The sequence below is a fragment of the Amia ocellicauda genome, chromosome 3 (genome assembly GCF_036373705.1).
Source record: "Amia ocellicauda isolate fAmiCal2 chromosome 3, fAmiCal2.hap1, whole genome shotgun sequence".
NCBI lineage: Eukaryota > Metazoa > Chordata > Actinopteri > Amiiformes > Amiidae > Amia > Amia ocellicauda.
Window position 1 is genome coordinate 3,055,057 of NC_089852.1, and position 13,486 is coordinate 3,068,542.

The 13,486-nt window shown below is 41.3% G+C and overlaps 1 protein-coding gene across 2 annotated transcripts in view; it reads right to left on the reverse strand.

Moving 5' to 3' along the window:
- cacna2d3a (calcium channel, voltage-dependent, alpha 2/delta subunit 3a) overlaps positions 1 to 13,486 on the reverse strand; it is a 170,470-nt gene that overhangs the window by 50,119 nt on the left and 106,865 nt on the right. For both annotated transcript variants that reach the window (XM_066697725.1, XM_066697726.1), the window contains 5 exons: positions 10,949 to 11,017; positions 10,690 to 10,770; positions 8,361 to 8,435; positions 2,522 to 2,605; positions 2,153 to 2,224 (listed from right to left, as the gene is read on the reverse strand). In XM_066697725.1, coding sequence (XP_066553822.1) covers positions 2,153 to 2,224; positions 2,522 to 2,605; positions 8,361 to 8,435; positions 10,690 to 10,770; positions 10,949 to 11,017 — 381 coding nt within the window. The remainder of the gene's footprint in view (positions 1 to 2,152; positions 2,225 to 2,521; positions 2,606 to 8,360; positions 8,436 to 10,689; positions 10,771 to 10,948; positions 11,018 to 13,486) is intronic.

Sequence of the window (13,486 nt, forward strand, 5' to 3'; positions counted from 1 at the left end):
GCGATTTTCCACACATTTCCCACCATGTGTTACAGTGAGATAAGCGCAGTCCCCATCTCTCCCCCCGGCGCGCTCTCTCTCTACCGGGGCGGCTGGAATCGGGATTCATTTGTTTTTATTTATGCATTTGGCTTTTTCATTGTTAATTTGGACATCGTGGCACAGACAGTACATCCACATCCAGATACTGGTGAAAGCGCCAAGATTCAGAGGAAACGAGGAAGACGATACGGACCCGCTGACACAGAGATGAATGTGAAATAAATGATTGCTAATTTAGTTTCTACAGTAAAGTACAGTAATTCCTGTGCAGCTGGCATTTTCAAATGTTTGAGCTATGTATACATATTGTCTTCCCATTATACATTAAATACACACACACAGCAAACCTCTTATTCTAACTGACACTGGCTCTACATACACACACACACACACACACACACACACACATACTCGCACACTCGCCCATCCAGGGGCAATTCTAGTATTTAGAAAATAGAGGGGGCCATAAAGGGGCCATGATTATTATTGAGGGGCCAACATCTGGTAGGGGGGTCTGGAAGGCATGCTCCCCTGGGAAGATTTTTTTGTAAAATGGATTTTAAAAACTCAGTTTGTAAGCTAAGATTTAAGCAAATGATAGGATAAGCTGGGCTATTCATAACAATCCAGCAAAAACGTACCACCATATCTGCTACCATTAGTGACAAAATTATTTCAGAATTGACATGAACACAATAGACAACAGGGATACCTTACTGTCATGAACACAATAGACAATAGTGCATTAAGAAGCCCCTTTTAACCCATTAGCTGAAGTTACTGCTCCACTGATAATGAGTTGAGATAACCACAGCCAGCTAGGGTTACCATATCTGACTTGACAATACAGAGGACACTTCACAAGGTGGGGGCTGGAGGTGTTGCTTGACCTCAAACAAATATTTACATGCAAAAAAAAAAATGTACTAATGTCTGAACAATAAGTTATGAGTGTAACATTCAATCCCTGGACCCTTATGTAACATTACAGTGCAAATATATAAAAACAGGTCAAATAAAAAACAGCACTTATTTGTTCGATACATGGCAAAAAGGTGCTAAAATGCTTTACCATAATTTATAACAATCAATAACAAGCAATAAATAACGTGAACGATTAGTATTATTTTGTTTGTTTTATTTAATAAATTAATGTATATAAAAAGTATTAACTTTGCAGTTAAATGAAAATACATTTTAACACTATAACAAGGTAATATTGTAGAAATATAACTGAAGAAACAGTAACAACTAAACACTAGTCAAAGAAAATCTCTAAAACATCCTGTTCATTTTCTATTCATAACCGACTTTTCTCTGTCCTCTCACTCACACTCTCCCTTCTTGTCTCAACTGAACTTTCCTTTTGTATACTGTAAACGCCCCAACGAAATAAAACCTTCCTGATTGGTTGTTGAAGTCTTTACAGACACCTGTCATTTATTAACAGCCAATAGTTGTTCAAAAAGGCTTGACATAGGCGAACACTACCACCTCACACGTCATCACTCATGTCTGATCGAGCTGCAGCGCTGCTGGAGCCGAAGGGTTAAACTCGCACCCGGGACTGTAGCTCAGTGCTGGAAAAAGGACGAGCAGGTAAATCCCAGATATTTTAAGATTATTAAAAAATCCGACCAGACAGAGATTAAAACTGGATGTATGGGAACCCTAAACTAGTGTGGCTTAGCTATCAACATTAATCAAATTGTCAATGTCATAGCAGAACAAAAATCAGCACAGCAAGAGGATTTAAAGATCAACAGACCATGAACTGTCTTGAAATGGATCTGTAGTGTGGTGTGGCTGTGCGCAGTGGAGAGCAGAGCGCAGCCGCAGGTGTGTTTAATTCAAAACCGCTCTCTTGAGCCTGGATTCTTGCCGGGCGGTATACACACACAAATGGCAAGATAAATAACAAAAAATAAATAATCTTTGCCAAAACGCACCACATTGTCCAGAATATGGACCCTGCACCCCACCCCCTGGCTCCGCCCCTGCACCCATCCACTCACACACACTCACAACACCTTGGTATTTGTCTTCCTCTCTGTTATTTTAGTCTCAGCTCCTTCTTGAACACCCCGGGCATTAATTAATGAGTCCTTACCCCCTTGTCAACGGTCTTCTTGACTTCCATGGAGAATTTCCCCGTCTTCCTGTTGACCATCGCATTCCTCAGCTACACAAGAGAAAGCACAGTCTGCACACACAGCACACAACCGTACAACCGCGTCTCAGCAATGACGGCCAACCTGCGGACACTGCGGAAACTTGAATACACCTCACAGCTGTGTCTGGTATGATAGTCATAAGTTTCCTTACAAGGAGTGGGAAAGACACCTTACAATAATGGAGACTTTAGATCTTCAGTGGCTTCTCAGACTTTACATCCTTAACCAGTCGATTCTAGCGCAATATCAGGGCTGCTAATATACAATATGTTTGGAAAATTTGTAAGAGACAAGTATAAGCTTACGAAGTCATCCTTGTCTTCCCACTCGACTTCTGAAAGATCGACGCTGCTGTAGTTGGGTTTCCTGCGTTTCTTTCCTTCTTCATACTGTAAAAAAACAAAATATAAAACAATATAGATACATTTTGTATATGTTATATGTTTAGATGTTTTTACATATCATCAGCCTATATCGATGGATGACGGCCTCTCCAAGATGTTTCAATCTATAGATTCTCTTTCATATACAGCTCTGGAAAACTGCAAAATGATCAGTTTAACTGGTTTTACTATTTATAGGTATGTGTTTGGGTAAAATGAACATTTTTGTTCTATTCTATAAACTACTGACAACATTTCTACCAAATTCATTTAGAGCATTTATTTGCAGAAAATGACAACTGTTGATATTGATTTTTAACACAATACTCATGTTTTAACTTAGGAAGAGATAAGAAATCAATATTTGGTGGAATAACCCTGATTTTCAATAACAGCTTTCATGCGTCTTGGCATGCTCTCCACCAGTCTTTCACATTGATGTTGGGTGACTTTATGCCACTCCTGGTGCACAAATTCAAGCAGCTCGACTTTGTTTGATGGCTTGATGACCATCCATGTTGCTCTTGATCACATTAGGTTTTCAATGGGGTTCAGGTCTGGACATTGGGCTGGCCATGACAGGGTCTTGATCTGGTGGTCCTCCATCCACACCTTGATTGACCTGGCTGTGTGGCATGGAGCATTGTCCTGCTGGAAAAACCAATTCTCAGAGTTGGGGAACATTGTCAGAGCAGAAGGAAGCAAGTTTTCTTCCAGGACAACCTTGTACGTGGCTTGATTCATGCGTCCTTCACAAAGACAAATCTGCCCGATTCCAGCCTTGCTGAAGCACCCCCAGATCATTACTGATCCTCCACCACATTTCACAGTGTGTGTGAGACACTGTGGCTTGTTGGCCTCTCCAGGTCTCCATCTAACCATTAGACGACCAGGTGTTGGGCAAAGCTGAAAATTTGACTCATCAGAGAAGATGACCTTACTCCGGTCCTCTACGGTCCAATCCTTATGGTCTTTTGCAAACCTCAGCCTGGCTCTTCTTTGCTTCTCATTGATGAAGGGCTTTTTTCTAGCTTTGCATGACTTCAGCCCTGCTCCTAGGAGCCTGTTTCGAATTGTCCTCGCCATGCACTTCACCCCAGCTGCTGTTTGCCATTCTTTTTGTAGGTCACTCGATGTCATCATATGGTTGTTGATTGACATTCAAATGAGCTGGCGGTCATCCCGGTCAGTGGAGAGTCATTTTCGCCCCCTGCTGGTCTGCAGCTTTGTTGTCCCCAATGTCTGCTACTGTATATACAGACGGGTGACAAATTAAAGGAAAAGCCTGAATAAATGAGTGGAGGCACATAACGAATGCAGATGCCTCCAAAAAGGTGTACTGCATGACACAGTTAAGCAATATCATGCTCTGTGACATGTATACAAATGCTGAGCAGGCCCAGCTGACCTCGATTTTGGATCAAGATGGCAAGAGGAAAGGATCTAAGTGACTTTGAAAGAGGGGGCATTATTGGGGCATGAATGGCAGGAGCTTCAGTCATACAGACGCTCAACTGGTTCGTGTTATGGACAAGTGGGTGAGTGCATGTGTGGGACACAAAGAGAACGAGACAGGCCTGACTGCTGGACCCCTACAGTGAGGGGGTCCGGAGGCTCTGTTATGCTGTGGGGGGCATTTTCCTGGCATGGTTTGTGTCCACTTGTCCCCTTAGAGGGAAGGGTCACTGCAAATCATGACAAAGTTATTCTGAGTAATCACCTTTATCCTATGGTGACACATTTCTGTCCTGATGGGAGTGGTCTCTTCCAGGATGACAATGCCCCCATCCACAGGGCAATAGGGTCACTGAATGGTGTGATGAGCATGAAAATGATGTGAATCATAAGCTATGGCCTTCACAGTCACCAGATCTCAACCCAATTGAACACCAATGGGAGATTTTGCACCGACGTGTTAGACAGCGCTCTCTACCACCATCATCAAAACCCCAAATGAGGGAATATCTTTTGGAAGAATGGTGTTCATCCCTCCAGTAGAGTCCAGAGACTCGTAGAATCTGTGCCAAGAGCATTGAAGCTGTTCTGGGGCTCATGGTGCTCAACACCTTACTGAGACACTTTATGTTGGTTTTTCCTTTAATTTGTCACCCGTCTGTATTTATTTACTACATTTAATTATATGTTAAATAAGACCTGAATTTAACAGCATGGATAATATTTACACCAATAAAATCTTCCATACAGTCAGAGTGGCTGTGAAAGACTTGTATTTAGTGTTCAGTATTATTGAAGTCTGTCCCCTAGTGGAACATGCAGGGAAAACACAAACATAATCTGTCTAGAGTTTGAATCTCCAATATAACATGCATTACATTGAGACAAATGAAAAAGTATTATTAGGATTAGATTTCAGCCTAATACAGTCACTGCACTTTTTTAAAGAAATAAAGAAGAGCCTTTCTAGACGATCGCATTTGCATAGTTTGTGTTTCTCTGTCAGACGCACACTTGCGGTGTCCGCTTGGTGAATCTTCTCCCTGCGCCTGGAAGACGCACCTTTATAAGCTCGAAGGGGTGCAATTTCCTGTTTAATATGAACAGGGAGTTAATTCCGTCCAGTTCTCTCCTCTGCCTAATGAATCTGCTTTGTGCTTTGCAGCTGTTTTTCAAAGCAGTTCAAACCTTTTTTATTAAAAATACATTAAAGCAGCACTAGTTACTTCTGCGTGACAGTAATGAGCCCCGGGGCCATCACACTGACTCAACACCGAGCAGCGATGCTATCTGTTCAAATCAGACGCATCCTGGAGAAACCTGTATTCTAAAGGCGAAATAAAGAACCCCCCCAACCATCTCCCTCTCTCTCTTCCTCTTCCTCTTCCTCTCTCTCCCCCTTTCTTTCCCTCTCTTCCTCTTCCTCTCTCTCTCCCTCCCCTCTCTCTCTCTTTTCCTCTTCCACTCTTTCCCACTCTCTTCCTCCTCCCTCTCCCTCTCTCCCACCTCCCTCTTCCTCTCTCCCTCCCTCTCCTTCTCTGTCTCCCCCTCTCTCCGCCCCTCTCCCTTACTCTCACCTTCTCCCTCTGCTTCTCCCACCCTCTCCCTTTCGCTCTTTATCTCTCTCAATCTCTTACTCTCACTCTGTGTTACTCTCTTTCACTCTCCCCCCCTCTCTCACTCACTATCTCTCACCCTCTCTCTCCCTCTTCCTTTCTCTCTCTCTTACTCTCTGTTACTCTTTCACTGTCTCTTCCCCCTCTCTCACTCACCCCTATCTTACTCTCCCCTCCTTCCCTCTCTTGCTCTCTCTCTCCCTCCCCCACTCCCCTCTCTCTCTCTCTCACTCCCTCCCCCTCTCTCTCTCTCTCTCTCTATCTCTCTCTCTCTCTCCCCCCCCTCTCTCTGCACGGCGCAGTATTTCGCTCTTGGCCGGGCTCAGGCAATCAATATCCCTCAGCTGTATTAACTAGGACTCTGCTTGATCACACCTGCACGTCTCGGCACAGTGGATCTGCCGGCTCTGTGGGAAGGGAACTGTCAGGCTGATTTGTCATTCACAGTTATGGGAAGCGGGCGGCTGGCTGCCCCGGCGCAGAGTTCAACCATTCTCTGTTCACTGGGCCTCCGCTGATGCAGAAACCCTGCGGACGCCGGCCGGCCGTTCTCAGTTTCAGCTTCTACTCAACTGTCCAGCACACGGCCCAGCACGAGCATCACACCTCGACACTCTAACAAACACCAAACTCTGTTTCCCAGAACTGTGTAAGTCGCTGGTTTAATCTGTAATTAGTCTGAATACAGAATGAAACCATAGACAAATGTTTTAATTACCTAATTTAAATCAATATAAGGACATACAAGTCCTTAAATAATGTTGACGTGTATTCGAAGAAAGGGCCACTCTCTGTGTAAGCTGTGAACACGGAAACTCTCTCTCTCTACACGGTCACGCATGGACACCTGTCACACGGTTGACAGCATATACTTTAGGGGTTGCCCGACACACAGAGGTCTTCGGGGAGGGGGTCAGTATCCCAGAATGCAATTAGCCTCTTCTATTGCCAATCTTTAAGGAACAGGAAACATCGCAGAGACATAAAATACATCTAAATCTACATCCATTCAACCCTGATAACTGTAGGCATCAATCAATAAGCACAATAACTCAAAGTCCTGGCAGGAGACACTGTGGCGTCCGTATCGACCGGCACGGTGTGAATGGGGACTCGTGTGTAGAGGATAGGTTTTTATTAAGTATGGAAATATGATCACTTTATTGCAAACAAACCCAATCCCTCTGGCAACTATCACATTACGGAGACAGTTGTCTTTTTTTGTTTAAGTGTTCCCATGAATATTAAGTATTTCGATACATAAGGTAATTATATAAAAGGTAAGAACTTCTTTGATATGAAGAGAAACATTTATTCCCTGTAGCTATAGGTTGCAAGGTCTTTTGAAAATGCAATTTGGTACTTCAAATGCATGGGAGAAGATTCAAACATTTAAATAAATAATACAAATTTAAAACCCAGCCTGTACTCGAATGTTGTATGCTCAAGGAGAGAGTCATTAAGGGATTAAGCAACAACTGAATGGCAGTAATAAATATTGTCGCTTGAACTGAGAATAATCAAACACATCTGTCCTGATTGCAATGCTGCCAAGCATTAGCCCACCGGTATGAATTTCAGCTGCATAAAGACCATGGAAAGATAAAAAATTAATAAATAAGTAAAGCAGCGTATGATAAAACTAATACATCTTTAAATGATTCATCTGAATGTGGAACTGGTAAGTCTAACTACCCTCAAACCTTCAATTATCTTTTAAATATATCTAATTTAGGATCCCTAATTAGATAGCAATTTGGTGCTCCTGCTTATGAGGATTCGCTTGCTCTTTCTCCTTTAGAAACGAAAACTACAATAGGCTTAATCATTGACATTCAAGAGACTGAATTTCACATTTATTCAAATGAACTCACTAGGTTCAGAATGATCGCTTCATTTAAATATTCCCCCCTGAAAAAAAAACAGAAAGAAAGAAAAAGCACTATAGAGAAGTCGAAACTGTGAATAGCAGAAGGGTAACTATAGGTTATCTTAAATTTCTGACAGAAGTCCCATGGGAGACGTGAGACTGGCTGCTTATTGAAGGCTTAAGTGGGACATTAACATTCCCGCAGAGAATTAGTTCGCTCCACAGATGTGCTCATGAAAAATCCTTCCCTCCAGACTGCTTAACTTCGGCAAAAACTTAATTTCGCGTAGAAACGTATTCTTCAAATTTCACAATAACTCCAGAGCTGTACAAACAGTTTAAACAGCCGGGGGGACGAGGTTAGGCCTCATTAACAGCGAGGCCTGAGTCTGTGTCTCAAAATTAAAGGCAGAATTTTTTTTATAGGTAACTGTAAGAGAAAAATTGCATTTTCAAATAAGTATGAGAAAAAACACATAGCTGTTAATCAAACTGCCCAGGTTTTCCGTGGTAGCAAGTGTATAGCAATAAAATCTGAATAAATCATTATTATTTATTTATTTATTAGCAGACACCCTATCCATAACTCAAATCATACCTTCGATATATAAAGTCTATATTATATAAGTTTATATCTTAGCTGGGTTGGCATCTTGCCTTGAGTTTAGTTTTTTATTAATACATATATTTTTCTTAATAAAGCCAGAAAACGATGTAGTATGGTGTAAAGCTTCCCTCCTGAATTATGGTACTAAGTATATGATCTAATTACATGTTCTTGCATTAGCAGTAAATGTATATGAAATAAGTTTTTGATTACCAGAGGCCGGAGGTCCGGGTGAGTCAGAATGTATCCGTTGTTTGTGATTGCGAAGGCATATCCATGAATACCTAGCTATAATTGCAGCATGTAAGAGAAAAAACACACAAGAGATCAGATCATTTTTTTGTGTTAAAAAATCATGTGCAATCAAACTCCGTAATTTATAGCTTCAATTCCGACGTTCATAACCATCAGCAGTACAACAATTCATTTAAATTCATGCAAAACTGAGGTCCATGACATTTCTTTCAGATGAAACCCTGTCATTTCTAAGAGTTCAGTAAATAACCCATTCTCAAATGTCAAATACAAATTTTGCTTCGGTGGCTCTGTTTATTAATTATGAACAATATTTTTAAATTAATGCATCGACTTTTGGGGAAGTTCATTATCCTATGAATAAAAACACAAATGATGTTGTTTTAAAGCATATTTCATAGTCAATAAAAGCACTGAGATATTATTTATTCAAATAGAACACTGATTTCTGAGCATTCTGCTTTTGTTATACATTCCAATAAAGTCAAGGGTAGAAATAAACATTGGAAGATATATGAAAATACGTATCTACAGTACTGTGCAAAAGTTTAAGGCACGTGTGAAAAAATGCTGTGAAGTAAGAATGCTTTCAAAAATAGACATGTTAATAGATTATATTTATCAATTAACTAAATGCAAAGTGAGTGAACAGAATAAAAATCTAAATCAAACAGCATCAATTCTTCTAGGTACACTTGCACAAAGTCAGGGATTTTGTAGGCATATAGTTAGGTGTATGATTAAACAATTATACTAAACAGGTGCTAATGATCATCAATTCAATATGTAGGTTGAAACACAATCATCAACTGAAACAGAAACAGCTGTGTAGGAGGAATAAAACTGGGTGAGGAACAGCCAAACTCAGCTAACAAGGTGAGGTTGCCGAAGACAGTTTACTGTCAAAAGTCATACACCATGGCAAGACTGAGCGCAGCAACAAGACACAAGGTAGTGATACTGCATCAGTAAGGTCTCTCCCAGGCGAAATGTCAAGGCAGACAGGGGTTTCCAGATGTGCTGTCCAAGCTCTTTTGAAGAAGCCCAAAGAAACGGGCAACATTGAGGACCGTAGATGCAGTGGTCGGCCAAGGAAACTTACTGCAGCAGATGAAAGACACATCATGTTTACTTCCCTTTGCAATCAGAAGATGTCCAGCAGTGCCATCAGCTCAGAATTGGCAGAAAACAGTGGGACCCTGGTACACCCATCTACTGTCCGGAGAAGTCTGGTCAGAAGTGGCCTTCATGGAAGACTTTTGGCCAAAAAGCCATACCTCTGGCGTGGCAACAAGGCCGAGTGACTCAACTATGCACGAAAACACAGGAACTGGGGTGCAGAAAAATGGCAGCAGGTGCTCTGGACTGATGAGTGAAAATGTGAAATATTTGGCTGTAGCAGAAGGCAGTTTGTTCGCCGAAGGGCTGGAGAGCGGTACACGAGGGTCTGCAGGCAACAGTGAAGCATGGTGGAGGTTCCTTGCACGTTTGGGGCTGCATTTCTGCAAATGGAGTTGGGGATTTGGTCTGAATGAATGGTCTCCTCAATGCTGAGACGTACAGGCAGATACTTATCCATCATGCAGTACCATCAGGGAGGCATCTGATTGGCCACAAATTTGTTCTGCAGCATGACAACGACCACAAACATACAGCGGCAGTCATTAAGAACTATCTTCAGTGTAAAGAAGAACAAGGAGTCCTGGAAGTGATGGTATGGCCCCCACAGAGCCCTGATCTCAACACCATCAAGTCTGTCTGGGATTACATTAAGAGAGGGAAGCAACTGGGGCTGCCTAAATCCACAGGAGAACTGTGGTTAGTTCTCCAAGATGTTTGGGCCAACCTACCCCTGAGTTCCTTCAAAAACTGTGTGCAAGTGTACCTAGAAGAATTGATGCTGTTTTGAAGGCAAAGGGTGGTCACACCAAATATGGATTTGATTTAGATTTTTCTTCTGTTCACTCACTTTGCATTTAGTTAATTGATAAATATAATCTATTAACATGTCTATTTTTGAAAGCATTCTTACATTACAGCATTTTTTTCTACACCTGACTAACACTTTTACACAGTACTGTATATCTATACACAATGACAATATATGGCACGTCAGGGCATTATATCAAAAATTGTGTTCATACTGATACAATTATCAACAGGAGGCTGACGTACCAATAGTCTGTCCTGCTTTTACAGATTTGAAAAGGGTTCAGTTTTCTTGCAGACTGCTAGCATTTTTTTGTACATATAAAATCCCATACTCCCTTCCTCTCTGTGACTTTACCTTATATTTGGGAATTGTCTTCATAAGCTCTTGGACTGGCACGTCTGTTCCCACCACACCGAGCAGGATGCCTTCGTTCCTCTGAAAAGAAAGAATTCTCTGTGACCACTGCGGAAACACGGCCGACACACTTCTCTCTGAAAGCGCAAGATGGTGGGATCAAGCAAGGTGCAATCTTCTACCTATTGGCTCCCTCGTTTACTGAGGGACACAGCTTAGACAAATCTAGTGTAAGAAGCGCGATTGATCACATACTCACAGTCTCGTTCTTTGTGCTAAACACGGGCATAGCTACAGTTGTCATCAGAACTGGGCCTTTATCTCCGAGCTAAATAAATAAATAAAAAAGACACCATTCCGTTAATCATAGTGCATAGTGTATGAACATTATTAACCTAAGCACCTGAATGCTGACTCCCACCACACTGTAAAGGTTTCAATATAACCAACCATTTGACTGCTGATTTCACATTCAGAGCCAAGCACGGCTGACGGGATGTCATTTGTCAGAATGAGGCCGTCTCTATGTGATACCTGTGTCTGCATTCGCAAATCATAGTTTTTAAAATCAATATATGGAATTACATCTTAAGTAGTGAGGTTTAGGCAATAAATTACTAACCACTTTATATATATATATATATATACACACACACACACACACAGAATGAGAGAGGGCATAAAAATGTTATGCAATATTAAACCATTTCCTTTTAAAGAAGCATGCAATCCATATCTTGAGTTGAGCATTTGCATTTCCCGACATAAGGGAGAAAGGAGTCAGGGCAAACAGGCAGGGACTGTTCACAAACTGAACGGATTAATTATAGGGACAGAAATAGATACACAGGAAGTCAGGTTATTTTAAAACCTTGTGAGCCGATCCAAAGACTGAGGTAAAAAAATACAAAACCGGCGCAGAACTGTAATGCAGATACATTTTAAATCCACACACTGACATTCTCCAGACAGGACAGTCTTCATTTAATTCGGTCATCGATAGCTTTCGAGTTTTTAATGCAAAGGAGTAGGACTGAAACCAAATATTGAATATAAATGACTGTCTATTTTCAGCCAAGGCAACTTTCTGTAAACGAGCCATCAGAGGCGAAAATAGGATTTCCGAGTGACATGGAAACAGACAGACACAAACAGATGTAGCTGGGGTTGCCAACTCTGGTAGGATGTGGTTTGGGAAGTTTTAGCTGTACAAAGTACTAACCCACTACAAATCTGAATCTCTATTTTCAAACCCATTATATTTACACAGTGTGATGCCAAAGGCAAGTCTGTGTTTGTCAATCCCTAAATCTAACCCTAGTCTAAATTATACCAACTGCATGGTCAGAGAGGACAAACCAGCTTCTTCCAAACACCCACATATGTAACTACAGAGGAGCCAATATCAAGATCTAAAAGGATCACATGGACACTAGATGACTCCTCCAAATAGTTCTTCACCTGGGTGGTGCCAGGGAGTGACCTGGAGATCAATTTCTTATTTCTGGAGACTCCAATATATACCTGCAGGGTTGGCATCCCTAGACTCAGCAAATTAATACATGGTTCCAAGTAAAGTAATGATCCTGGTTTTATCTTTCCACTAATGGATGTTTTGCTTCATTTGCAATGCACATTACTTTTAAACTGTGACGGCATGCAAACAAAGCATTGTTTGTTTATTCAACTAAAACACATCATCACAAAATGTACAGAACATTATTTCATTTACACATTTTAAACAGAGCTGAGTAATGTATGACTAAGAACTTTTTTTTAAGCTGCAGATATACAATGTCTTCCTCAAATAAACTGTCACTAATAATAATTCCAGGAGCTTTCTGGTCCAACAAGTCGTGAAAAACATGAACAAATTTCTTCCTTTTTCACTACAGTTCATCACATCAAAGCAACTGGGCTTTGACACAGTCATCTCACACTGTGTATAGGAGAGGGCTGACTGATGTACACAACCAGGGCTACACAACAACAGCAGCACTACTCTCGGTTCGTGCCGTACCCTGATTCTTGCTTCCTGATTCACCCGTTTCAATATTTAAACTTCTTCTCATTTCCTCATTAGCATTTCTCTGCTACAGATTGGAACCAACTTGGCTTAAATGATCAAATCATTAACTTCCAATAAAAGAAGATGAGGCCAATTTGACAGCGAAACATTTTAATTATGTACACAAAGTATTTATCTATTTCCTGCTGTCCTCTCCTCTCTATTTCTATTTCCTAATTGTTTTAAATATCTACCATCAGAGTTTTTTCCTTTGTTCTGGAAATTACAGGGTGGAGAGGTTGTTTTATTTCAGGGGGGATGAAATGTAAATTTAATAGAGTCGCTTGACTAAGGGACAAGGCCATCGGACCCCTCCCCCCCACTAGGTGCAATGAGACAAGCAGCTGGTACAAAAGCGGTGTTTCAGGTGGAGGATGTTTTCTAATGCAATGCATGCTGGGAGAGTGTGTGTGTTGTTAGATACGTATGCTTGGGACAGTGAGACTGGGGTTGTCCTCCTGGACCTCAGTTTAAAACTCCATGAAACAAGCATTCTCTCTGCTTAACCAGTCCTTAACAGCCTCTAAGGATGGACTAAAACATACAGGAAACAACTGTAAACGAGTTCATCCCGGTCCACGAGACACAGATCCCTCTGGTATGAGTTTTGAACCAGAGAAAAACTATTTTTTGCTTGTCTATTCAAAAGACACAAGAGAGAGAGAGAAAACTACCTTTCTGAGAAACACAAATGTAAACCCGGTCTGTTGTTATGGGTCTCTGGAGGAG